This window comes from Pseudopipra pipra, chromosome 1 (genome assembly GCF_036250125.1).
Source record: "Pseudopipra pipra isolate bDixPip1 chromosome 1, bDixPip1.hap1, whole genome shotgun sequence".
In the NCBI taxonomy this organism is placed as follows: Eukaryota; Metazoa; Chordata; class Aves; order Passeriformes; family Pipridae; genus Pseudopipra; species Pseudopipra pipra.
Window position 1 is genome coordinate 102,989,033 of NC_087549.1, and position 27,508 is coordinate 103,016,540.

The 27,508-nt window shown below is 41.8% G+C and overlaps 1 protein-coding gene across 4 annotated transcripts in view; it reads left to right on the forward strand.

The window, feature by feature from the left end:
- VOPP1 (VOPP1 WW domain binding protein) overlaps nt 1–22,963 on the forward strand; it is a 79,599-nt gene extending 56,636 nt beyond the window's left edge. For all 4 annotated transcript variants that reach the window (XM_064668675.1, XM_064668648.1, XM_064668658.1 and 1 more), the window contains 4 exons: nt 3,350–3,408; nt 16,521–16,598; nt 18,634–18,770; nt 22,501–22,963. In XM_064668675.1, coding sequence (XP_064524745.1) covers nt 3,350–3,408; nt 16,521–16,598; nt 18,634–18,770; nt 22,501–22,682 — 456 coding nt within the window. In that variant the 3' untranslated portion in view covers nt 22,683–22,963. The remainder of the gene's footprint in view (nt 1–3,349; nt 3,409–16,520; nt 16,599–18,633; nt 18,771–22,500) is intronic.
- Nucleotides 22,964–27,508: the final 4,545 nt, after the last annotated feature.

Consider the following 27,508-nt stretch of genomic DNA (forward strand, 5'->3'; position numbering starts at 1 on the left):
ATGTATTCAAGCATCTGGCTAATTCACATACCATTAATTCTCTAAAGAATACATATGCACACCCAATTAGACCTGCATCATTTATTTAAAAAATGAATGTAGTCTTGTATTTATATTTTATAGCTGTGCCAAATTGCTAAAGGACATAGAAGGAAGAATTTTATAAGCAAAATGTGTAGAGCCCTTTGCCTAGAAAAGTTGAAAGTATCAGCAAGGCTGTACCTGAGCTTAGTTTAAAAACCATTGACGTACTATTTTGCTATTAGTGAATGGGTTAGTGGGTTTTTAAATACAGGAATGAATGCTTGTTAGGAACTGAGATATGGCCTGTCTTTGTTCTGGAGCTAGCAAAGGGGGCACCGATCCTGATGTCTGAGGTCCTATCGTATTGCAGTAATATAACTACTCTTCCCTTTGTATCTGTTTTGTCGGCTGCAGTGAGTTCCTGCCAGCTGTGGTTTCTTGAGGTTTTAATAGTCTAAAACAACTATAAGGATGTGACTCTCCAAAGGCTGAGAGCCTGATGCTGATGGCATATGTCTCCTCTCACTCTTGTATGGCTCTCCACCAGCTCAGCTATGAGGCCAGTACCAGTCAGAAGAATAATTTAGATCTTGGCAAGAGGCGGATTATCATAGCCTTTTTCAGAGGATGTGCGTGGGATGGGAAAAATTAATCTGTGCCCTGACCACCTTGTTCATCTCTCTGGTAACCTGAGTGCTAAAGACACTCAAATCCTTAGAGTCAATGACACTCTTGTCTTATTCTTAGCAGCAAATTCCTGTGAGGTCTGCTAACCAGCAGTAGAGACAGTGGTTAGTAGTCGCCTGCCTTATGTCAGGCTTTGCTGGAGTAAAGTTGCCATGGAGATCGGCAGGAGTTTAACTGAGCAGGGACCGCAGCAGTTCGCCCCATGCGTGTAAATCTGTTTGACATGTCATGTGTATCAGATTTGGCTCTGCTGCTCACATTTGAAGTCCACTGGCTTTTTGTGCCCAATTTCTTTGTAGGAGAGCTGAACAACTGCCATGCAGTATTCATAGCACTGTGATATTAAAAAAAGGTGGAATTGGGATTGGTGCCTGCTCTTCCAGAGCCAATATAAAAGCCAATTAGGGCACCAAAGGATGTTTAGTGCAAGTAGCTAAGCCCTGTAAAGTAGAAGGAACTACCCCAAGCTGGAGACTTTCTTAGGACAGTAGTAAAGGTATTGGCTGTCTGAAAAAGAGAATTGTTTAGAGGCAGAAACAGAAGTCCTATAACTTGGGAGACGTTGGAAGGAGGAATCTTTCCAACTCATTTTAGAACTTGTAAAGCAGATTAAAATATGGGGAAGATTGCTGAATATAAATGTCTGCTTTACACTTGTAAAGGGTCCATGTGCTCAGAAACATTGCTGGGAAAACATCAATTAAAATGCTTGGGACTGACAAAGGCTTTAAGGCTGTTGAGGTAAACGGTGACTCATATTGGCTGAGAAGTAGGAATGAAAAAACACTTAATGGCCTACACCCCAAGCTGTACTCTGGAAAGAGACTTCCCAAGGAGTCGACCTGCAGGCACTGGGATTTTAGCCAATGCCTGCTGATCTACAGCCTCCAAAGGTGAAGAGCCAAAGTATTTTTCAGTGATTTAGCAGCACGCCTGCTGCATTTACAATGCATGTATGTTTCCAGGGTGTTATAGAGAGAAACTTGACATATTTCTAATTTTAGAATAAGAGAAAACAGCCATCTAGTGAAAATATTTTGAAGGAAGGGTTAAAAATTTGGAAGCCTCGAAGCAGGAAGAGTGGGGGAGGGGGGAATAGGGCAAATGCAAAGATGGATCTTTGAACACCACTTTCTCCAACAGAAACTATGGAACCCTCCAGAATATGCTGCCTGGACTGTGGTGTCAATTTGAGAGGGGAACAAGGCTTCTGTTGTGCTTATCCTGAGGGAAAAACTCTGGTTCTTTCAGAAGAAGCTAAAGCTTGTGCATCTTGAAGACCAGTGTGAGCTTGTTGTATTAATGGAAAAAGGCCTGATCACATGCATCAAAAGCATCTTCCCCCTCTTCCTCCTCCCCCCTATCTCTTGTACCACTCTTAACAATTTAATCCATAGCAGTTTGTCTTCATGGGTTGTAATTGATCTGTCTGTGATTTAGCTCATCAGATGCTCATTAAAGAGCTTGCAACCTTTTTTATTCATGAGGAGTGAGAGTCAGGGATCTTAAAACACTTTGTCTTTGTCTTAACTGGATTCATTTAGTATTCTGGGATTTGGGGAGGCTAATAAACTAATACGAGCTATTATTTAAAGGTGAGCTGCCAAGTGAACATGAAGGATGATCCAAGCACTGCCAGTGTGCTGAGCACTCTCCAGCAGTGGGTGTCAGGTGGGAGCAGCAGAGGGAATCATTGCTAAAACCTCAGCAAGATATTCCTCACTGCTCTGTGGCGGGTGTCCCACAATGCCCTGCCTGTATGCGATCGGGGAATGCAACTTGCAGTGGAGCTCCTGGAGCTATGTCTGCAATGAAGATGGCATTTCATGCTAGGGATGCCAGCAGGATACACAGAAATATTTTGTACTTTGTAGAGTTTGTGCTTGACGTCTGGTTTTCTTTCTTAAGCGCCGCTATTGTTCCGAGCTGCCGTCTGTACTCCGGCAGTGCCCATAACGATGTGTGCTTCCCACGTTGCCGGCACACACATGCTGAGAAAATGCCTGTCGCCATCCTTTAACAAGGATACACTGACAATCTGCAAAAGAGAACAATACCCCTGGGCTGCAGAAAGCGGTTTCCTTTCCCCAGTACTTTAATGAACACTTGAGATATTTCTAGGCTGTAGGAAGAGGAGGTGGGATAGATGGTTCTTCATTCTGCTCCTTTCTGAGCCTGGCTCTGCATGCCAGACACTTCCAAAAAGATGAATAATTCCCTACAATTATTGTATTTACTGTGTAGTCATAGGCATAGTGTCATCAAATTGCTTATGCCTTAGAGTTCTCTTAAGTGACTGTAATCACAAGTGGGCTTTTATGTTGTCTGTGACCTTTTAAGGAAGGGAACATATGCAGCTGGATCCTGTGCCTGCGCCGAATGTACTGACATTGTTTGTGAACCATGGGAAGTTGTGAGGATCCCCAGACAAAGCCCTGCATGAGGGATCTGAACCTTGGCAGGACACGATGCCATTTATTTCCCAATCACTGTGTGTATCAGGATTGGGAAAGCTTTGGGAATGTAAACCTTTCCTAACTGCTCAGAGTCACAGTATTTATAAATACTCTAAGCTTGTGTTTATAATTGTATGTTATTCTGTGCAAATACTAATACCATATTTGTTCTTTCTTTGTAGTGTACAGAGGCCAAAAAGCATTGCTGGTACTTTGAAGGATTATATCCTACATATTATATGTAAGTAATCATCACTTTCCTTGTTCAAGAGAGAATTAGATTCTGTAGGCTCTTAGACTGTTGTTCTTTCACTAATTGTACTTCTTCCGTAACATCTTTGAGACTTCTATAGTAAAAATGAAGCTGCAATAAACTTCCATTTCCCTCCTTCTCTATGACCCATCTCTTTCCCTTTCTCCTTATTAAAAGAAGTGTACAGATTCATTTTGCCACACACCCCAGGTGACCTCTCCAATTGAAAACAAAACTCAGGTCCTTAAACAGCTCTTATTTCAGAACACTGAAAGGAAACAGAAGTAGAGCTGTGTGAGGACAGTTCTCCCTTTGTTAGGAACAAGGACAGGTAATCAGACAGAATACCAAGAATGCTTTGAAAGTAACTTTGTTCCTCTGCTAATGCTGTTGTTTAATTTAGGGAGTTGAGATGATTTGTTATCCGTAGCATAACTGTCCTTTTGATGAGTGATGCCTACATTCACATAAGGCTTGGTTGTGAACCAAATGTAAATGACCTGTGGGTGTATGATTGAGGATCTCTCTAAACTGCAGTTTTCTGTTTCATATTGCCCACAGAAGAACAAAAAGGGGGGAGGAAATATGTGGGTGGGAGATACATTCCATGTGGATTTTGGGACAGAAAGGAGATAAATGTGGTAAATTTTGTCCCCAGGTTGTATAACTTTATAATTGCAAGCACTTGTAAACACAGGTTTAAAAAAATAAAACCAAAATGGGGTGGAAGAGTAGGCAGCAGCATTAGGTTGTCTATTCCCTGAGCAAGCTCTTCCTTGCTGAAGGATTGGAAAATACTGTAATCCTTATGCTACCCAAGAACTTTCCTCCCTTTTCTTCTCCACCTCCACTTCATCTGCCAGAAGCGGGAGAGAAATGCTAGACAAAAAGCAGTGAGGAAGCTAGGCAAGAAACAAAGCTCACTGAAAGAATGAAACACTGTATGACTTAATCATCCATAATCCTGGATATTAACTGCTTAGGAAGTGTTTGTGCCTAGAACTCACTGTATTTTTTTCAGGTGACTGAAATGTGGAGAATTACTCATAAATGATTGGCCAGAACAGATGGGGGAATTTAAATAAGAGAATTTTCTTTGCATGCTAATAACAACAGGACTTTGGTTCCACCTACATTTTATTCTGTTTTGCTGCAGTGTGGGAAAAAAGCTGGAATGTTATGAAATTATGAAAATCCCACTGTACCTTAACATTCAGAAGTGTGTTATTCATCGTCACCTTGGTGTTCTGCTTATGTTTCTGCCCACATACTTTCACAGCCAGTGTTTGTCTCCCTTGGCAATGCTTAGATATTGGGTGTTAGTTCAGACTGTTTGTGCCCCAGGTAAATACATACAGAGTCGTGCAAAAGGAAGGGGTTCAAAAAAAGTCCTGTTGTACATTGGCAATGTCAGGTCAATCAGAAGACTGTTCTTGTGTGTTTTTGTGGTAGTTACTGCAGCACCGTGTTAGCTGAATCACTGCATAAAAGTGTTGTGATTTCCAGTCTCCTGCACAGTGTAAGTAAATGGAAAAAGGAAGGGGAAAGGGGTGGGATGAGTGTGCTAGGTGATTGTTTAGATGGTGATGAGTGTCACGTTAATGCTGTTGTTGTAGTGATTACGAGTTTAAGGGGAAAGAAGAAACACTAAGGAAGGACAATAAGGATTTGGGTATGGTAAAGCTGAGAGGATAGATAATGTATGACAAGTGAAGAAATTTGGAAAGGAGGGGAGAGAGGGTATTTGAGGACATTGGAGCCCAGTAGGTTTAAAGGGGGCATGATCAAAACAATAGGAAGGTCATTTAGATCTTCAGTGCCTGAGGTTTCCTACTTTGTTACTTATGCAATTTCAATTTCTGTTGTCTAGGATCCCCAGCTGCTTCCTACCTGAGCTGTCTTTTCACACCTATAGAGTGGAGAAGAGGCGCAACACCAATCTCAATATCTTAGGGTGAAGCCCCATTGCTTCAGCAGTTGTTTGACCCTTCACTGAGTTAATTCAATTTGCTAATCCCCCAGAAAGTTGCTCATTTTAGCACATTCGAGTCAGTGTTGAATCAGCATGGTATAGTTTTTGGCAAACACTGGTGAAATGGGAGGAAGGGAGTATTCTGCATATTATGGGGGAGGAGGCATGAATAGCTTTGTCTTCATTAGCATATGGTTATATGTTAAATCATCTGAAGGCATAATATGTAACTTTATCCTGAGAGTGCCTCCTCTGTGCAAATCTATATCTGGAATGTGCTATAGTGAAATGGGTTTTATTTTATCTTACACTTTCTGTAGCAACAGTCCATAAGAAGCAGATATATTTAGTTAAATAATTTTGCACTAGATTCCATTCCTTTCTGTCGCTGGTTTTCTGATAGAACTTTTTATCTACCCAGTTAACATATGTAGTCTTTCCTTTGGTCTCGAGACTATTTTTGAAGACTTACAAAACCCAGCAACCCTTTTTAATAATTTCCCAGCGATTTCAGTCCAGTGCTGGCACTATGTAACATCTCTCATGAAGACAGTTTGTATTATAATGAAAAAGTTGGCACGTCAGCTCAGAAATGCCAAATCCTCTGTCAATTCACAAATGTAGTGTGGAGTGCTGGGACTGAGGTATACCTGGACTGGCGTGTCTGCATGCCTTATCACTTCTGGGTAGGCACATCCTCCTGGAAGCTGCCTCTTTTTAAATTACCCAGAGTAATAGAAATCCGGTGGACCATCACATAAAATGGTGGTTTGCTTTTATCAGAAGTTTAAAGGCAAGATAGCTGAGTTAATCTTTCCTGTAAAGGCTCTGCTTGAGCCATCCAAAGACAGAGATAAGAATGTGTCTGCTAAGCAAGAGGAACACGGGATAAGAAATCCGTGTGCCAAAATAAGTGTTCTGGAAATTCAGCTAGATTTGAGGGGAGGGAGGTAAAAGTTGCAGTGATATGACTGTTCTTTTGGAGCTTAAGTTTTGGTTTTTTTTTTTTAGTTTTTTAGTCAATCTGTCTTTCAGTGTAATTATTTAAAAAAGGAAAATCTGTTAGAGATGTTGCTCAAAACTTTCTTAAAACACACTGGTTATGCTTTCTGTCTTAACAGCTAGGGCAATGGTTGAAGATCGCAGTTACAGAACTGATGCATCTTTCTGTCCAAATATTTAATAGTATTAGTACCTTTTAAAAATTATTTTTCAACTGGACACAATTGTTCTATCCTTCATATGTCATCAGTAAGCTTTAATTTAATTCAAACATACTTCTTCCAAGTAGAATTCCATTTCTTAAGACTCGACTGAGGATTTGATAATTTTTCAAAACTTTTCTTCCTCTCCTGTGTTATTCAGGTTATTCAGAACCAGAAATGAACATGGAAAGCTTACTAGGAATCTGAGAGTCATACATTAGTCTTATACTGTTAATACAGAGAATTTCCAAGACTGCTCATAACTTACTTCACTAACCAAAGTAATCATTTCTCCATATCCTAGTTCCGTGAGTTACAAGATATTGTTGCCAGTTGGATACTTTTCTCCTGTTTCAGCAAGATGTTTATTATATGGCCTGGAAAAATAAATAAACAAATATAAGGAGGAAAAAGGAATTAGCTATTGGAGTCTAACTCTTATCCTTTGGAAAAGCAGGGACCTGACTTATTCCTGACTTTGCTTAAAGAATTAGATTGTATATCTCCTTGTGTGGATGTAGAGAAAGCAATTCAGAAAGCTACCTCAAAAGGCTCTACTCTGATGCTCTACAAGGATCCTCGTTCTACTCTCACTTAAGTAAGCCAGCCCAGCCTTATTCTGGATGTGTTGATAGTTGACAGAAGAAATGGTCAAGGTACTTCTCTTTCATGACAATAATCTGAATAGTAACATAATGAATGCATTAAATGGCAAACCCACCTCTTCCGTATGCAGATGCCAGCAGCGCTTAAGATACTCCAGATGTTTTTTCCAATTCTGAACTGGGAATGAATAGGAGAGAGAAGGCTGTCTTACATTTTGCTGATGAGGAGTAGTTTGACTAGAATGACTGTGAATGTCCCCCTCATTGCAGGGTGAAATATGTTCCCTGGTATGACTGATCAATCTCATAGGTCTCTTCTGTTTATTTTTTCTTCAGTTGAGTCAGAATCACAGGATATTCTGAGTTGGAAGGGACCCAGAAGGATCATTGAATCCAACTCTTAAGTGAATGCCAGTTGTTAGCTGCCATCACATCTGGGCTTTTAATGAGGTGATGAATTCCAGATGCTAGAACCTGTGTGTTTCTAATCCTCTCCTTGCCAGGCGTTATGGCATGTTTATAAGGCAGCACAAATTTTTTTGAGTATGAATGATAAGCATGTGTCCACAGCAATAGAAATATCATGGCTGATGTCACTGGGTCAGTGAAGTAGTCGCCCATAGGGTGACTGACTTAGAGTTTTGATATTACCCAGTGTTGAGTTAACATTATTTCAGCTCCTGAATAATCCTGTTGGATTATTGTGTATTATGCTTTTAAAAAATGTGATATTCCAAGAGAAGTAGTGAGGAAAACAGATTAGAAGATTAGGAAACAGAATAACTCAGGTGGGAAGGTTCTTGGGAGACATTGAGTCCAACAACCTGCTCAGTGCAGGGTCAGCCATGAGGTCAGACCAGGTGGCTTAGGACTTTACCTAGTTAGGTCTTGAGAAAACTCCAAGGAAGAAGATGGCACAACCTCTCTGTGCAACGTGCTCTGCTGCCTAGCTGTCCTCTTTGTGGATAAATTTCTTCACATACCTAGGCTGAACAAGCCCAAGTCTGTCACTCTCTCCTCACAGGGCAAATACCACAGCCCCTGTCTATCTTGGTGGCCTTTTGCTGAGCTCATTCCAGTTTTATTCTTTTTACTGTAGATGCCAAAACAAAATGTGGTGTTTTACATATGGTCCAACAAGTGCTCACAAAAGATAATAGTTACTTCCCTTGATCCACTGGCTAGGCTTCTGTTGACACAGCCCAGGATGCTGGCTCATGCTACACTGCTGGCTCATGTTGACTTACTGTCTACCATGACCCCTGGTGCCTTTTCAGCAGAGCTGCTCCACAGCTAGCAAGATCTTAATTCTTCCCACAGGAAAGACTTTTCATTTCTTTTTGTTCAAATTTCATGAGGTTCCTGTAAGGCCATTCTTCCAACCAGTCTAGACTTTGGCAGCCCTGCTCTTGAGCTCATTGAGTAATCCCCAGTCTGGTGCAATCTCCAAACTTGATGAGAGTACTCTGTCACCAATTCCAGCAACATGCTTATCTACAGGACTGATCCAGACCTCTGTGGTACTACCAGCATTTATTTCATACTCTCTAGGAAGAGTGTATGTCTACTGCCCTCTGAGCCTCACCATCCAGCCAGGGGCTTTTTGTTTGGTCTTTTTCTTTTTAACCCATTTAGCTGTTCACCTGTCCAGACTGTAAGGTCTGAACTTGATTACAAGAACATTGAGAGAGAGAGTATGGAAAACATTTCTGAAGTTGAAGTAAATGACATTTACTGTTCTCCAGCTTGCCCACGGATACCATCTACTGCAAGTGTGGTGGTATAAGCTCTTCTTGCTGGACTTGGTGTCCCTTGCAGCTTGTAGTTGTAAGTGAGGTTCAGCTTTCCTGACATCACACCTACTTGTATGTGTGATGATTTCTAAATGCCTCCTTGGTAGCCTGTACCCGTTCCACCTCCTGAATACTGACTTTTTGCGTTGGAGCTCAGCCATGGGTTCCTTGTCTAAGTATGTTTTTACTTATCAAAGGTGTGCTAAACTGTGAAAGAAACGTGCACATTCCAGGAAGAAACATGCACATTTTCTCTTGAAGAAAGTGTTAACCATTGCTGTTGGTAATTATGTGAAGAACAGAATGAGCACAGGGGAATGCCATCTCGTAATGTCTAATTCTTATCCAAAGCAGGACCTGAATTAATGTTGAAAACATGTGAAGGTGAAAGTGCTGTATTTTTAGGCTAATATGTTTCTGCCATAGAAATCAGTTTACTGCATACAGCAGACAACTGTACAGCACATGTACACATTTATGTTGATTAAATCTGTTTAATTTTTCATTTAGAGTTAGTATAGGAACATTAATGTAAATCTCAAAAGTTATGCTTGCTAATACTCTTCATGTTTAAAGCATGTTCCTGCCATGCATGGGAAGAGTCAATTATTTTTCTGATTGTGGAAAATACTGAATATATTCTGTTTCTGGTTTTTCATGGTTTTTGAACTAAATTTCTTGTGCATTTCCACATGCCTCTCTTAACTTTGCGGGTTAAGTTTTGTTGTATTTATCACACTGTCATATTCATCTGGCTTTCGAATGTAAGCCCTTATGTTCTTGGTGGTCAGTCCATAATAATAATTATCAAGAACCTGCAAATGTTCCAGATAAAAGCATTAAAAATGTGATTTTTCTCTTGCTATTACTCAAATAGCTTAGAGGGCACTTCTGTCAATGTGTGTAGAAGAGGCTGGGAACTCCCTGTCCCCTCCCAAACTATAGATACCTGGTGTGTTGCATGATGGTAGCTACTTTCTGTGCTCCACATCCTGTTATGTTTACTGCTTTTAATTAAGTTGGCTTTCCTGATGTCACACTTAGCTTTCCTTTTGCAATTACAGCTGCATGCAGTGTCAGCAGGTGTGTGCTTAGGGCAGTAATATAGCCGCTGATTTATTCTTCCATTTGATTTGAAGCCAGCATGGAGGAGAGAGACGGGAGGCAGTGTAATAGTTCTGCACACTTCCAGGCACCTTGAATGTCTGGGACTATACAAAAACGGAGACCTGGATTCAGGCCAGGGCCACCAATTTAGCAGCGAGCAGCCACAGGGAAGGCCTGTTCGCATATGTAGTTCAGTGCAAGAACTAAGTGCGCGGTTTGTATGGTGAAGGAAGACAGCAGTAATTATCAGACCATCTGTATAAAAAGGCAACAGAAACCGACCACCATTGCTCAGTTCTATGTGGCCTTAAACAATAACATTACAAAACATCACAACTAGCTTCAGTAGTCAGTGCCCTTGAGGTGGTCTATTCCTTGCTTCAGATAAGGGACTAGATTCCCCTTGATTTTGATGCAGCTGTTGAGGTTGTAGTCCTGTCTGCTGTAATCACCCAGCAGTTAGATGCCTTGCTGTGCACTTGAATTTCCTTCAATGGATCAGTTGTCTAAAGCACAATCTGGGGAGAATTAGGCTACCAAATTAACACCCAACTCATCTTGCTAGGAGCAAGTCCTGGGAAGGCAAGAGGGATTTAATATTACAGCCTTCACAGGCCATCAAGCAGATGACTGACCTAATTTGAGATTTTAAACTACAAATGATTTTGGAGTTGGGGACTGATGAGGCATAGGCAGCTTATTCTGAGAAAGGTGAAGAAAAAGAAAAAGAGGGCAGTGTCTCTGTCATCTAGTGGAGATGTCACTCCTGTGAGATCAGACCCTCTTCTTGCTGAGGTGGAGTAGAGAACCCAGTCCCATCCCCTTCTCATTTCCAGAGGATGCGATAATCACAGTTTTGACTTATCATGAGTGAGCCTCAGTTTTTCCTGTGGAGGCTCTTTGAAGTACTCACCAGATTATTATATCTTCCATGTCCCAGGCAAGAACCCTAATGAGAGGATGAGAATGAATTTCTTCTGGCTTCCTGTCAGCGGGACAGGAAGTTTTGTACCTGGTTTGACGGCAGGTGAGCAGCATCAAGGTGCATCTGACACCAAAGTCATCTTGAAGCTTTCTAACCCTTTCTAGGTAGGGAGGCCCTGAATTAAAATTTTGAAAGACTTGGTGGCACCTAACAGCTGGCCATTAGTACCCGTATCCTTCTCTGTATTTGATCAGGCAGTGGTTTGGTGAAGGAAAAAATGATTTACTATGTGTTAGTGTCTTAAACTGAGGCAGACAGCAAATTCCTGGGTACCAATTGCCCCCTGCCAGCAGACTGCTTATGATTTCCCAAAGCAGGGGTGAGATGCAGTAGGACTGCTCGCCCACTGGGAGCAGCTTGAGATATGAAGAACTAATTGTCTGCTTAATAAGGGCACCGATGATTAACTAGAAGTCCTCGTTCCTGTTGAGATGAGAAATTTACAATTCCACCTCCAGAAAATTCAAACTTGTCATACACATTATCTGTGGCTTACTTTTGTGAGAGCTTTAAGCTATGTTGTTTCTTTGCTTTGTTCTATGAAAGAAATGCCTGCAGCCTATGTTGAAAAATGGCTAATTAAAGTTCTGTATACCAGTGGATAAAGCCCAAACCATGTCAGTTCTTGCTAGGTTCTGCCACAAGGGGAGCAGAGAAAATTTCTTGATGGATATGTGCTGGCCAGAAAGCCATGTGGTGAGGCTTGCTGCCTTTACAGACAACAAACCCTCTGTAGGGTGGCTTTCCTCTTGGGGTCTGAGAAGAGAGGGCTGGGGTTTTGGTAAGCTGTTGGGTAGCAGCAGATTGTGAGAAGGGTTGGTTTCATAGGAGCAGCTGAGCAAATACTTCCCATCCCATCAGAAGTGGGTGAGGATTTGCCGTGTTCTGTTGAATTCTTGCACAGAGACAGTGTTTATAGGCTCTTCACCTTAAGAGTAATTGAGAAATAAGCCCTTCTTCAGGTGTTTCCTGCTCTTGTTTTTCATGTCTGTGTGAAGGACGGGAGCCAAGTATCTTGTCTCATTGGAGATTTTAATTGTGTCAAAGCAGACAGGACTCTAACCTGAGCAAATATTGTTTCTGTTGCATCTATTCTCTAGAAAAAAAATTACCTGACAGACCTTTTCTTCCTTTTTGCCTTACATTTTCTTATGTGGTTACGGGCCGGGTGATTTATCAAGTATCTGGATAACTCTGTCTCTAGTGCTCTCCTGGGTACCAGCAGCAGTGTTTTTACTCTCAAGTACCGATGTGCCACTGAGGTCACAGTTGCATTCATCTATGAAGCAGTTATATTTATTATGATCTACTTATCCATTCACCAAAATCAGACCTACATTTTACAAGGCACTGTTCTTGCATGCACTGAGATCACCTTTGCCACGTATAAGAAAAGAAGTGCTTTTGGATGCTGAGAACCTGTAGCTGCAGGTGACTGTGGTGGAGTTGTGTCTCTGCTGAAACTTAAGCCATGTACATGCCAAGGAGACACAACCAACTGTAAGACCAAGGCTGGAAAGCAGATGTTGCCTATCACTCTGCTCCACCAGCCAAGGGCCTTGCTTGTGTTACTGCTCCTCAAGAGCTTAAGTGAATGCCAGTGGAAGAATGTGGCCTTTGTGTTGCAACATCTTTCTGGAGGGAGATTAAACCAGGTTGGGACACAGAAATAGTTACTTAAGTGGTACTTCTGAGTGCAGAGTTGGTCTGTGTTTTGATTTCCATTTTCAGTGGGCACATGTAACAATATGAGTTTCTTGGGATAACCTCTCTGGGCTGCTTGTAGCGTTGAGCTCTTCTACAAGTTGTTAGACATGCAGATACAGTCCTTTCATTCTACTGAATTATGAAAAGATGTACCTTTTAAATCATACATCACATTGCAGACAGTTTTCAAAAGAGAGACTGTATGCTTGGTGAAGTTGTAGATTAGTAGAGCAACTAATGGATTATATCTTATGCTATGTCATGGGTTAACTTTTGATCAATGAAACAAGCATTGCCCTAGAGAAATGCAATTCTTAGGATCACGATGTGTGAAAGAGGGAAATCGGCTTTAGAAAAGTCTCATGTAGGAGATGGGCTTGGGCCAGTTTGGGTCGATAGTAAGGTTGTTCTACTGGCATTGGGCACAACAGTCCTTCTCTGTAAAGTAAAACTAAAACACTAGTGTAATTTAAAGAAAATGCAACCAATTCAATAAATATATATTTGTGTGCTTAATCATGTTTTGCGGGTGGTTTTTTTGGTTGGTTTTTTTTTGTTGTTGTTGTTTTTTTGGTAAACCAGGATCTTAATTTTGCTGAGATTTGCTGTCAGGCAGTAAGAGACCAAAGAATGATTATACTTAAGCTTCTATGTTACTCCATTAATAAACTGATTTTATTATTGTTTTTTACCTGCTAATAAATCCGGCTTTTGCAAGTAAGTTAATTGTTGTGTTATTTGAATTGATATTGTCAGAAGCTGTGTTGTTTTTTCATAGCACATTAAGTCAAGAACAAGAGATCAACAGAGCTTTTGCTGTAGCCTGACAGCAGTATCAGCAAATGGGCTGTTTGTTCTTCCAGTCTTTTTTGGTGCTGCAATCAGGTGGTGCAACCTGCTGTTTGTATCATGGCATTGTCCTTGATTCCAGGCTCCTACCTATGGGTACATGTGTCCATTCTCACAGGCACACAAAATAAAGCCCCTGTTTGGTTTTATGGCTAAAAAGTGAAAAAATTACTAGTGTCAGATCTCAAAGGGATTTGCCTCTGAGTTGTGATACAGGTTTACCTTCATAGATCCACCCAGCAAGTACAATGCTTAGCCTTGGATGAGTTGGCTCAGAAATTGGATTATCAGGAATTGGAGCTTCTCTAAACACGGGCACAATGAGAGACTCCTCCGTCCTTTACATCACTGTTTTCAACCATTTGGAAGTGCAGTCATCTGTGTGGAAGACAAAACTTCTCTTTGATGGCTTGTTTGTTTGCCAGTCAATGGTCTCAGGAGCTTCATAAACATTCAGCAGTGTAGCATTTCTGACTTCCAGCTGGTACTTTAGCCCTCTTTTGCTGGAATAAAAGCTAAACCAGTGAGACTTTTAAAATGGTGCTGACTCATAAGCCTAGATACTTTAAAGATTAAAAATAAAAAGTAAATTCAAGTACTATGCTTCTCATACAGATGCTCCTTTAATTTTGGTGGTTTAAATGACCATAATTACACATTTTAAAATAGCTGTTTCCCTTCTCTTCTGGCTCTTGAGAAAACAGATGCAAAATAAGCAATGCAAGGATTGGGCATAGGAGAGGTGTACATCCAACTTCCATGCCCTCTCTGTTTTAGTTTAAATTTTATTAGAAGTTAAGCTCTTGGGGCTCTGGGAAATGGTGCATCCCCTCCTTATCCTGTGTATGGTCAGGTGTAGGTGTCTGAACTGACAAAGCTAGTATGAGGAGGCAGAGATAAAGACTGCTAACATCCCTAAAATCCTTCTTTTTATTTTTGCCTTAATGGCCTCAAGAAGGGCTTCTAGATTTATGGGTACTGTTTCTTCTCTGCTTTTCTGGCCTGACAAAGTCCTTAGTGTGCAGTATCAGCCAAGGGGACAGGTGCCCATCAATGTGGCTGAAATGCTTTAACCAAAAGGATGTTGAAGAGCAAAAGGGTCATGGTAGACCACAGGTTTAACAGAAGGCAGCAGTTTCCAGCCCATTTTGCAAGGGACCTGAATCTGTCTGTGCGTTTGACATATGTCTTGAAAGCTCTTGTTGGGTTGATCCACTGTGGGAGTATGGAGGGATGCTTAATTTCTTGGTCCTGATAGGACTGAAGTTAATGCTGAGTTGCTAAGTCTTATTAGTAGTTTTATGAGGTCTGGTAGCTTTGAGCATGAGCAGTTGTTAGGATCCTGGCAAGCTTTAAAGAAGAAGAGTTGGAGATGGTTCGCTTTCAGGTTCAGTGACAGCAAAGTGGGTGTCTTCTCTTTTGATATGAGCAACTTCCTTTGCCTGAGTCTCAAACAGGGTGCCTGAGTCTATTAATGAACCTTGCCATAGTGATCATGTCAGAGCCTCCAGCTTGCTTAAATAAATCCTACTTATTTGTCATCAGAAGAGTATGTAACTGTTTTCACTTGCAAAACAGCTGATTATGTATCCATAGAGCATCCTCCTCTGGCCCCAGTAAGAGACTGAAGCCTATGTGACAATGTGTTTTGTGAGCGAAGGCTTGTTAATTGAGCATGTAAATGTGTAATTGACTGTACAATTATTCAATTGAAGAGTTTTAGTTTGCATACAAATATGAGAGCACACTCATGCAGTTGAGCAGATTTTCTAAGATCAGACGCTTAAATAAATATGTGCATTAAGCAAACAGATGTGAGCACCCTTGCAAAGACCAGTCAAGCTGTGGTCACCTCCTCTTTTCCTTTGGTATGTGGATATGATAATCTGCATATTTTCATCCAAGTCTGACACCATAGTTTCTGGGTTACCTCGGTCTTTTTCCCTATGAAACGTGTTTCATTGGTGTGGGAAATGGCAGTTACTATAGAAATTGTTCAGAGGTTGCTGTTAATTTATGTTCTGGATTTTAGTGAAGTAGTACCTTGTGCTTCCAGTTGTTGGTGTTGTAATACCTTTAATATTTCATATGAAATAGAACCATTTTTAATTTGAAATGTTGGGGGCCTTAGGGGAAAGCCTGAGTTAGTACTGGGAGTTGTTGGCAGTTGCAGTCCAGTGCAACTTCTGAGAAGCAAAAAAGGATGTTAAACTTGCAAGTAACAGTACACTTTGTGTTTATTTGCACTCAGTAGTTTCTGTGCTTGGAAGCTGCTGATTTGCAAAGAATGGGTGATCTGCAGTTTTGTCTTGGCAGTTCTTGTCTCTTGCAGTGAATAAAAGCCCAGATGTCTGTTTGAGGTCTCCTGTGTTCATTTACTGTGAAAGAAAACACAGTAATACTGCTTTTCTTTATAACATGTCCTTCTTTATATAGAATTGAACACTGCATTCAGTCTTTTTGAGGTGGTTTGAGATTTGGTATATAGGAAGGTAGTTTCAATAACACTCAAAAATTTCCTGAATAGTGAGAGAGCTGTTCCACATATGTGATTGACGACTTCATCCAGCCAAGGGTAATCTGTTCTTGTTCATAGGCCCACAGAATGGTTTGGGTTGGAAGGGACTTTTAAAGATCATCTAGTCCAACTCTCCTACCTGCCCCTCTAGTGGAAGGGGACCTTCAACTAGACCAGTATGCTCAAAACTGCATCCAACTTGGCCTTGAACATTTTTGGGAGGCTTTGCCTCCCAGACTCATGGCAATGTCATAAATAATGCTTTGGTCAGGGGTGTGAATGGTGTCAGGGTTGGGAATGCCATTTTAAGCTGAGTGACAACCACTCCCCTTATGCCCCATCTCTTTATTTCTCTGCAGATGTCGCTCCTATGAGGATTGCTGTGGTTCAAGATGCTGTGTAAGAGCTCTCTCTATCCAGAGACTATGGTATTTTTGGTAAGTCAGGGCATTTGAGAATTTTATGTTTGTCTTTATCTTGTCTTGTTTGTTGGACTTAAATCAGGGTACTGCCAGCCCTAGCATTTTAAAGTACAGTAGTACAAGTATGCGGTAAAGTATACATGTACATAGAAATGCAATGATTTGGGGTTTTTGCTTATAAAATTCTCCCGATGTCGTGAGAAAACACTGGAAAAGGTTACTCATGTCAGGTTGACCTTTCCTGCTTCTGTATCCTGTGGGTTTGTACAGGCAGTGGTCCCATTTTTATCCGAAATTGCTGAATTCTTTATGCCTGTCCTAGCTATTACAAAGCAGCGGTATTCATCCGTTTTTGTTGGGCACTCAGTTTTAAAAGAGGATTGTATGAGGAGGATTGTGCTTTTAGGCAGGGTTTAATATATTCTTGCCAGCTGAATTGAGGCTTCAATTAAAAAGGAAGAGAAGTACATTTATGTCTATGAGGATTTTACTGGAGATGACAGCAAGGGAAAAGAAGGCAGAAAGATTTGAGCTTGTGAAACCAGCAGCTCCGTAATCTGGATAAAGCTTAAACAAATCACTGTTATATGCATAATGAAAAAATAAGGTAAATTCCTTTTGGAGTGGAATTTAAGAAAGCACCTGAATAAAACCTTCTCATTGTCTCATTGCAGTAGATAGAAAGCAAATAGTCTCCTGGAAAACCTGATTTCAGGCATTTTTATGTAGAATTTGAAGTCTGATTAAAAAAATAAAAGCTTTAAAAATTGAAACTAATAAACACTGAAAACCAGAATCCTGATATATACTATAATACAGAGATTTCCCAAAGCTGACTGTAGGATTTCAGTGTACAATCCTTAGTGATGTAACTGAAGAGCTCTCTATCTCAATCCCTGGGGTGACGTCGTAAATCTCTGTTTTTCTGTTTGGAACAAATCCTTTGCAGGAGTATTGCCAAAGGGGAATGTATTAATATTGGCTCAGGGAAACAGTACCTCCTTCTGCTCTCATTTCTAATGTAGAAACAAGAACAGAGTTTGACCCTTTGCATGAAATTTCTCTTGTTGCCATGCTGTGCCACGCTCTTCCTCTCAGGCATCTGGGAATTCTCCAGAGGAGATAAGCATGGTGTGTAGGCTTGCCTCTGGCCAACTTCCTTCCCTTCCAAAAAAGCACAGTTGTCATTGTCCAAGGGCCACCAAATGAGAAGACACAGCAGAAGAACCATGTGTATTTAAAAGAGCTTGCATGAGTCACTGGCATGTCTTATAACTCCTCAAGAAAACACAGTGAAAGCCACTGTCAAAAGAACAAAATCTCATATGCCCTTGCTGCATATTCCTACTTTCACAGCACCAGGGCGAGGGAATGATGAGGACAGTTTAGTTAGGTCAAAAAAGCAGCTAAGAGGAGGAGAACTGAAGCAAAATTATGTCCTTTTCCTTCAGAATTTAATGACCCATCTAGGAAGCACAAAGCAAAGCTTGTCATCATCAGTGCTGAATGCTTCAGTCTTCTGGCTTGAGCTTAAATGCCAGCTACCATATTTCCCACAGGAGGCGAAATTACAGTGTTGGGTGGTTTAAGAACATCTAAGAATCTTCTTTTAATGGCAACTGCAGAATAGTATTCCTCTGTCTCCCACAAACCTCCTGACCAGCCTAGATGCTGTAAGCCTGAGGCCTGCATCCAAGATGCACAGTTTGAAACTGTACTGATCTGGAATTTCAGTTCAGCATCCTGGTGGCAATGGTCAGGTATGAACATGAACTTTTGAAAAGGTCAAGGGTATTTTTGTTTCAGATTTGTATTTTACATGACAGAAAACACTGACAATAGTACAAATCACTAAATACGTCCATAATGCATCCATAAGTGCCCCGTGTGTGATGCCTCAAATGACAGACCCGTTCTCAAGAGACAACCTATTTAAGAAACCCTGTTAAAAGTCGTAGGCTGATGTAAAGTGTTTTCAGTGAACAGTCTGGGTTTGAGAGCTGCCTGAATGCAGGTGGGTTTTGACTTCCCTCTTTTTTTTCCCCCCCAGGTTCCTTTTGATGATGGGAGTTTTGTTCTGTTGCGGGGCTGGTTTCTTTATCCGAAGACGGATGTACCCTCCTCCATTAGTAGAAGAACCTACTTTTAATGTGTCTTACACCAGACAACCAGTCAACACTGCGTCAGGTCAGACTGCTCATTATAAAAGTTTCACTAGTTTCTTACATTTGCCAAGGTATTTTAAAAGGGTGGGCTTTGAGCTTTTGTTTGTTTTGGTTTTGGGAACTGTGGGATTCCGACAAGGGGTTGCACTTGATTAAACCACGCAGCCACCTCCTGTGATGAGTGATGTCTTCAGCCTTTCAAACAGCATTATTCAGCTGCAGTGTACAGAAGTGGTTTTGAAACCCAAGATCAGAGGACTTTGAGTTCCTTTCTGTTTTGGTTCCTAATTCCTTTATAGCTGTGTATCCATGCATGGAAGGAGGCTAGCAAGCTCCCCCTTTGCAGTGTAGACAAAATGATAAGTATCCAAAATCAACAGTACTGTGAAGAAAGAGTTTAAATACAACTGATAACATCTGGCAGAGGTGCATCTAGCGTTTTCTTCCACAGTCTGGCTGTCTTGCAAGTCTTTTCTTTTTATTTGCCTTCAATGCTCTGTGCTACAGTTTTTCTGTGGCAAAGTGGTCCATCTCCCGTGTTAGTCTGCTTGCTGTCTCTCCAGTCAGTACTGGCTGTGAGCATCAGGAGGATCTACCTAGTGAGGGCTCCTCTGACAATACCGCTTTCAAAGTTTGTAATTTCTTCCCCTCTGTTAAATAGTTCCAGTTTGGAGAATCCTGCAAAATGTGACTTACCTGTAAGCAGGAGCTGTTTGTGCCTTATTTTAAATGCAGCTCTCTCTGGTTGAAAGACCTTCTATAGTGCTGAGATTTTATCTGAGTGCACTCTCTGGTGCTTTCTTTCTCCCTGCCTCAGCAGGGCCAAACTGAGACATTTTTAACTGCTCTCCACATTGCACAAGTCAGTGCTAAAGTGTGCCAGCGAAAGTACAGACACGTACACATATGCAGGTGTGCTTGGGACACTGGCACTTTTCCTCCCAGACCATCACGGAAACAAAACTGAATATTTTGTAATGAGAAGAAGGACCTCTCGGAAAATATGGTGCCTAAAACTTCTCTATCGAAAGTCTTCTGAACTATTATATCTCTGTGCAATACTGTGGCTGCATCAAGACAGCCTCCTTACAAAAGTATCCTAAACCAACCCCCCTCACCCCCCCCCAGCTTGCTGTGACTATGAGTGTTGTGCAGAAATGCAGCATTTGGGCTGTCACTGCTCCAATGCCAGCTATTACACATCCATGTGCCTCGTGTAGACTTTGGAAATGTTCTTTTTTTATCCTTAAGCATGGACTCATAGTGTATTCCTCCACCCTCTCTCAGGTCTAAACGGTTAAAAAAGTGTTACAGACACTTTATTCACCCTCCTTGTTTAAATCTTAAGAGGTTTTTTTTAGAGCTTCCATTCTGCATCTGTTTTTCTCCTTGACTGAACAGAGAGTATTTTTCAGCTGTGGGGAAAGCCAAGCTAACTAAACTGATATTTTTAAGCCTGAAAAATAGCCTTGAGATTATGTGAACAGGGAGTATCTTTGGCTGGATTGGTAAACACTGGATTTAAATTTAGAGCACTGTTTTACTTTTTCATGATGCTTCATGGAACACAAATCGCGGACAAATATAAAATAAGCACAAGCTCTTTGACCTGTTTATGGCACTTGCTTCCAGACTGTTGTTGCTGTTACTTAAAAGCTTTGGGCTCTGAGGTAACCCCATCTTTTTTTTTTTTTATTTTTTATTTTTAGTTTTTTTACTAATCTAGGAATATTCAACAGAAAATTTCCAGGTTTGGTAGCAGTAGCCAATTCACTGTTGAGGTCGATGGAGCCCTTTAAAACATGGTTCATTGCCAGTCTCCTTCCTTCTCTGCAGTGATAGAAGCAGCGTCTTCTGCCATCCCAGCAGCATCTTCTGCTGGGAGTGCTTTTTCTATGGGCCTGATTGGGAAAATAAATTGAACACCTCACCCACAAGAAGCAGTTTGCAGATCTGGTGGTATCCCTCAATTCAGTCCTGGCCTACGTAGCCCCAAACTGGCAGTTCAGGTGCTGGCAATGGTTATGTCCCTTTATGGTCACTTACCAAATGCTTGCTCAGCTGATCCCACAAGGACGTTGATATTCAGATGTTATTTTCTTCTGCTTTTAATGAACTGAAAGATTGGTGTCCACACTTTCCTCCCCTCTCTCCCGCCACAGATTCAATAATACACGTAAATTTTAATGCAAACGGTTATTTTCCTAAAGAGCAAGCTGCAGAAAGCTACCTCAACCTCTCCAATTTCCTATAAAGATGGAAATGAGCAAGCCAGAGCTGGGCAGGATTTAACTGTCCATTTAATCAAAAATGCTTAAGAAAAAGGCTACAGAAGAGGGTAATAGCCCAAATTTTGGAGAGGTAAGATTCAGCTCCTGGCTTTTGGACAGGTAAGAGCCCAGCCTGGCTCTCCTGCAGCCATGAACTGATGCTATAAATGGATGCAGAGCACGGGCTTCTCGTTACTGCAGCAAAGTAGGGAGGCTGTGGAGCAGCTCTCTTCACTCAGACAGGCAAAAGGAAAAACTATTGTGATGGTGTGTTAAAAATTACTGTGTTAAGAAGGAAATAGCTTCATTCTTGATCTGCTTTCTATCCTCTTTCCTCCTGAGTGTCCAAGCACATCTCCTTTGGCAGACACCTCAGGCTCTGGGACAGTTTGTGTCCATGTTCCCTATCTGATTTTAATATTGTAATAACATGTTTGGGGATTTGGCATGTAGCTCTTTCCTGAATGCTTGAGGTTGTAGGAATGCTTAAAGAAGCCTGTATTCCTTCTGTGGCAATACTGAGTCCAAGGTCACAGAAAGGAATGATTGAGGGGGAGATCCCTTAGAGGCTGTGTCATTTTAGGAAACACAGATTAGCATCAAAAGAAGAAAACTTGTTGGTCAGACATGATCTTTTTTTCTCAGTCCATCTTTATTTAAGTAGACAGGGAGAAAGAGAAGAAAACTAATTTACTTCTTAAGATACAGACAGTCTGTGAATTCAATTGCATTAGGTCATCTTCACCACCCACTGTGATATCTGAGGAGGGTTACACACCACCTTGGTTCCTAATGGCAGCAGTCTTTGTTACTCGTCATGTGTCATAGCCAAGGAATTTTGTGTTTGATCATACATTTCCTTTCCATGTCCCTGCAGGCTCAGACGTCATTTCTTAAATTTAATCTGTGCAAAACAATCTTGTCCCATTGTGTTAGCCAGCCGTAACTGTCTTCAACTTGGCCTCTTGCTTCCAAGCTGTGTCATGCCTAGAAGGGAAATTATCTATTTGAGATACACTCTGGCTTATCAGCAGATCCAGTACACCACAAAATAATCTATGAAGTCCTTTTTGTAAAACTTGACACCTGAGTCAGGGCCACGGTAGAAACTCCTTTGTCCATCTGGGATCCTACACCTCTCTTCTCTGCAGACATAGTAGCTTTTCTGTCAGTGGAACTGAACAGGGATTGCTGTTTTCCCTTCAAATGGGAGTTGCTTGGACTAGTAGTGCCCTTTGTTTCACTAAGTGATTTCCACTGAATGCAAAATTGAAACTTTTTGGTGATATCTGAAGAAGTGAATGTAGTCCTGCAAGGCTGGGTTTTCTCTGGAAAGGATAAAGATAGCTCCTTGTCTTTACTTTAATGAACACTTTGAAAAAACTTGAATTTCTCCAGGTGTGCAGAGCACAGGCCCTGGGAGACCACAACCTGATGTCACTGCTGTTGTTGATACCTTTTCTCTCCTTTTCTTTCTTTCAGGGTCACAACAACCTGGAGTGCCGTATTACACAGATCCAGGTGGACCTGTGATGAATCCCATGGCTATGGCTTTCCACGTCCAGCCCAATTCCCCACAAGGAAACCCGGTTTATCCACCCCCACCTTCCTACTGCAACACACCACCTCCCCCATACGAGCAGGTGGTGAAATCCTCCACGTGAGGACTCTGGCTCTCTAACCTGACTGTGCGAGAAGAAGGTGCAATTGCAAAATGACCAAGATGGAGGATGGAGGGCATCTGCCCTTTTGAACACTTGCTAGTTCTCCAAGTCCTTTCTCCCTCCCTTCCCTGCACCTTTCCTCATTAAAGTTATTTGCAAAGGGGGTGATTTTTATTTTTTTTTCTTTTGTTTTTAGTAGAAGTGGATTTTTTCTTTGTCTTCAAAATGAGAGAAGTTGTCTTTGTAATGCTTTTAATGGAAACCTATATTTAAAACCTGTATGTCTTTCTCTTTATTTATTGTTCATTTCAATCATGGTTTTAATTGCATTGTGGCACGTTACTGATAGCAGTTCTTTCTGCAGCCCCAGAGTGATGCACCCTCCTAAGACCCCACAGCAGAAATGTCCTCATATAAGGGAAGTGACAGAGAAAGGGTAGAAGTGGGTAGGGCAATGCTTTTATCAGAAATTGTGATGACCGTATTTTTCTTCTATGATTTTTTCTTGTACAGTTTGGTTCTGATGTATAACAGAAAGATGCTGCAATAGAAGTTGCTGTGACTAGAGTACCAGCATTGGTTGAGCCGTGGCAGGGGCTCTGCCAAGTGCCCTAGAAAAGAGGGAGTCGTTACTTTAAATGATGCATCCAAACAGTGAAGGACTGGGACCTGAGTGTTTCTTGTCCATCACCTGGACTCTGCCTGTGTGATTGGCATCCTTACCTTGTTTTGCCAGCAGTGAGATTGTATGAAACAGATAACCTAAATGTTTGTGGTGAGAGGGAGGTGTCATAACTTCAGAGCTACTTGTGCCTCCTGACAGAACGGGTAGAAACGCTGAAATCCATCAGTTTTCTTCCCTAAATTGGAAACTAGTTACAGTAAGAACGGATGGCAGCATAGTTACAGGTTTACTCCCTTTGATGTTGATGGCAGTTTAGTCCCAGAGACGTAGTAGCTTTCATTATAGTCTTACTGCTGCCACAAAATGTACCAAGTGGAGCTGTCATCTTCAGGTGACATATCTGTAAATCTGCTCTCCTCTCTAGGTTCCGGCAAATAATAACTTTTTGGGACAGGTGCTTAATAGCATTATTTGACCTGATGCACAGATGGTTTGACTTTCAGTGGCTCAGCTCTTCATGTGCTTTGTTGTGAGTGCTCATGGCCAACTCTGAGTGACCACAGGGGAACAGCTTCAAGTAAATACAGAGCCCCTTTAGCTGTCAGAGCTCTTACACCCCTCTATGTCTAGCAAAAATGTGAAGCTGCTCTGAAACATGACTATGTACTAATGGGACCTTCTCCCTTTGTGCATATTCAGAGTCGTGCCACTGAAGAGTGACCAAAAAAAAGATGCCATTGCCTCCTGCTGCTGAAGGACCTGCAAAAACAGAGTTAGGAGTCCAGTGTGGACCTTTGGGTACCCAGTAAAAGCTTACTCACTGCCAATACACAGACTGCTCCTGTGTCATGCCAGCCAGGGCACAGAGATCACCAGCATGATTTGGAGTAAAGTGAAGACCTGTGTTGCACAGGGAGCCGAAGCTTTATGGTGGCATTGTTACATGAAAGTGGTTTGTGAGAACTTGTTTCTAGGTGTCAAGCTGAATTTGCAGAGCATCTCTTTTATTGCAAATATGAGTGTCTTAGCAGAAAAACTTCTAAGGGCCACTGTTCCTAAAAGCTGCTGGTGGAGTTAGTGGCCATCTGGAGCAGAGCTAGGTTTGGAGGAGTACATTCCTGCATACCTGACTTGGGTGAACCTGGAACTAAGGCTTTCCCTTACTGTACTTCCGTGTGTGCAGTCAAGGCTTGGTAGACACATAAGATAACAAAAAAGTAAATTTTCTATATGAGTACTAGTTCCATCTGCACACCACAACTGTATATATTTTCTAAATTAGTGTGCATTTGAAGTGTAAAGCTGTGTATGTCACTGAGTATGGTCATGTATACAAGACGATTTTTTAAAAGCAAATCCAACCTTTTTCTGTCAATAGAAATGACAACAGACCTCATGTTAGTAGATAGATGTTGTTAAGTCCTTTTATATTATGAAATGTATCTATGACAGCTGGCATTGTCCTGGACACATTGAATAGAAGCCTTTGTACATTGAAATTCAATTTCAGGTGAAGTTTTCCTGAAGTCTGGGTAGTTTATTTCCTAGTGTTGATGGATGACACCACCTCTTACAACACATGGACTTCTCTGCTAGCAAACTTGCTTGGTGCTTGGTCTTTTCTTGAAAACACAACACCTGTGTGGACATCCATATGAATTACTTTCAGATTGTTTACACGCCTTTCTTCTTGTTGCCTCGCCAATTCCAACAGGATTTTACTTGGCAGTAGTGATGCCCTAGGAGCTGCCAGCTGCTGCAGCTTTGCTAATGTGAACTGCCCCGTGGTGATTTGGTGCTTCGTCTGTTGCAGTTCTCTGAGTGCTTCTACTGCATCCTTTCTAACACAAAAGAGATTCAGTACCTCGCTGATGAGGCAAGGTGGTGTTTCAACTGCAAAATAAGGTTGATGCTGGTGGCTGGGAGACTTGGAGATGTGTGGGGCACTCTCCTGCCCCTTGCCAGAGGCACTGGACCCGTATGCAGCTGACTCCCTGCCTGCCTTTGAGATCGCCCCATCTACAGCAGGAAAGTGATTTAATGTCTTGTGGCAACCCATTTCCTGGTTCTTTCAGAGGTGTTTGATACTGGGAGGCGGGTGGGGGGGGCTAAATGCCTTGACAGGGCTTGGCCAGAATGGAGATACTTTAGTGGAACCACTGTACCTAGTGAGGAGCCAGGAACACAAGCAGTAACCCCTTGTGGTCTTCTTCAGTTGCACATACTCAAAATGTGTCTGATGTACCTGTGAGGAGGCACTAAGCAGGTGTGTAAGGAAACCTTTGAGGTCTTTCTCTGCTGCCGTGACCCTGGCAGCAATGAGGATGAGAAGGGGGTCAGTCCTCTTCTGCTACAATGAAATCTCCAAGTATACTGTTTTAAAAGGCACTACAAGGGACTAGTAGTACATGTTGCCTCTAGCTCTGATGTGGCCTGTGTTTCATCACTTTGGGAAAAGATAATGTAATGACAAATTTCTTTTGTTTTGAGGGTGGCTTTTTTTTTCTTTTCCTTTAGAGCCCTGTGACAGCTTACACTGCTGTGACAACAAACAGCTGGGACTACATTTTCCAACAAGCTCTTCAGACCATGTGAAGAAGCAAAGGCAATATTCCTCTTTCTTCTCCACTTCAAACAAACAAAAAACCCATCACCAAAACCCTCAGAAGGGCTAGCTTTAAATGTATATATACAAGAAGCCACTTTTTGGCACACAGGTCAGCAAAGAAGGTGTAACACTTCTTCACAGACTGAAGCGGGTTTTTTTGGTTAGTTTTTTTTGTTTGTTTGTTTGTTTTTGTTTTTTGTTTTTTGTTTTTTTTATTTCTCAGATCTAACACTGCTAATTCAGTAGGTGAGAGAAGTGGGCCAGGATGTCTTTGTAGGCCCTGTGGCTGTGGGAGCCCTTCCCCCTAATGCCCTGTCACCACCTGAGCTGCCTTCTGGGCTTTTACAGTTGTACTGTTTGGCAGGGAAATGACTACTGAGACACCATGCAGAAGAAGATCCAGCATGAGACAGTTTCTACAAAGCAACTGCCAGATAATAAGGCAATTAAAGAGGAGAGGTGCAACTGGCAGCCACTGTTCCAAGGTACCGTGTGCAAGGTAAAGGGGACAGTAGAGAAAGCAGAGGGAACAGTGACAAGCAGCCCTCCGACCCCAACCCCTGTAGATGAAGGTAGCTGCCTTTCTGCACAGATGTGTTACTTTGGCTTTATGCAGTGAGAGAAGTCACAGGGATTGTTGTATCTCTAGCTGTGTCTCACACTATTTCTCCTGCTGCCTAGCCCTATCTTAATCTAATAGCTGCAGCTGGATTTATAGCAGTCCACTTGCAGATGTCAAGGAGAAGCTGTGGCTCTAAGTCAGGTCCCTGCTGCTCCCTGCGTACAAATAACAGCTGCCCTGCCTGTGAATCAACATGAAACCATTGAGAATAAGTGGGAGAAAAGTGAGCAATTTCACCAGGAAAGACTGCTGTATAAAACACCCTAATGGGACAGGGCTCAGGCAGCAGGCTGCTGCTCAGGTATTACCTGACAGTCTGCACCCATACCTCCTTCCACTTTTCTATCCTATGCTGTTTTGATGTTGCAGAGATTTATTGTGCTAGACAAGTCCCAATGCATTTATCTAGCTACAGCTGAATTTATACCGAACTAATGCTCTTAATTAAAAAAATGCACCGAATTTCTCTTGGTGGCAAAGACAGCACAAGGGGCTTTGAGAAACAGAAATACTGCCCGTTGCTTGCAGCATGCCTGAAGTTTCCTTCTGTTAAAACCTAGCTAGAGGAACACATCAAACTTTCTCAAAGCTAGAAAAAAAAATGTTAATCAGCTGGACAGGGATTTCATACATGTGTTTTAAAAACCAGGTCATCCTGAGTCAGGCTTTAGATGCAAACTCTTCAACAGGACCTTTGTGACCAGAAAGAAAGCAACATTTTGCACTAAGCAATGATCGCTAAAAACCACCTGGGAGAAGCAGCAGGAAGGGGACCTGCAGTGCTAGTAAAATGTGAAGGTTAAAGAAAAGCAATTTGCCCACTTGCCTAATTTCTGGCATGTGTTTCATCCTGAAGGACTATGAGATAGGGAAGTGGTTCAGCTGTCAGATCAGTGGGACAGCTATCACCACAGTGCTGGAGGGAAGGAAGGAGAACAAGAGGGGAAAAAAAAAAAAAAAACCCACACAAA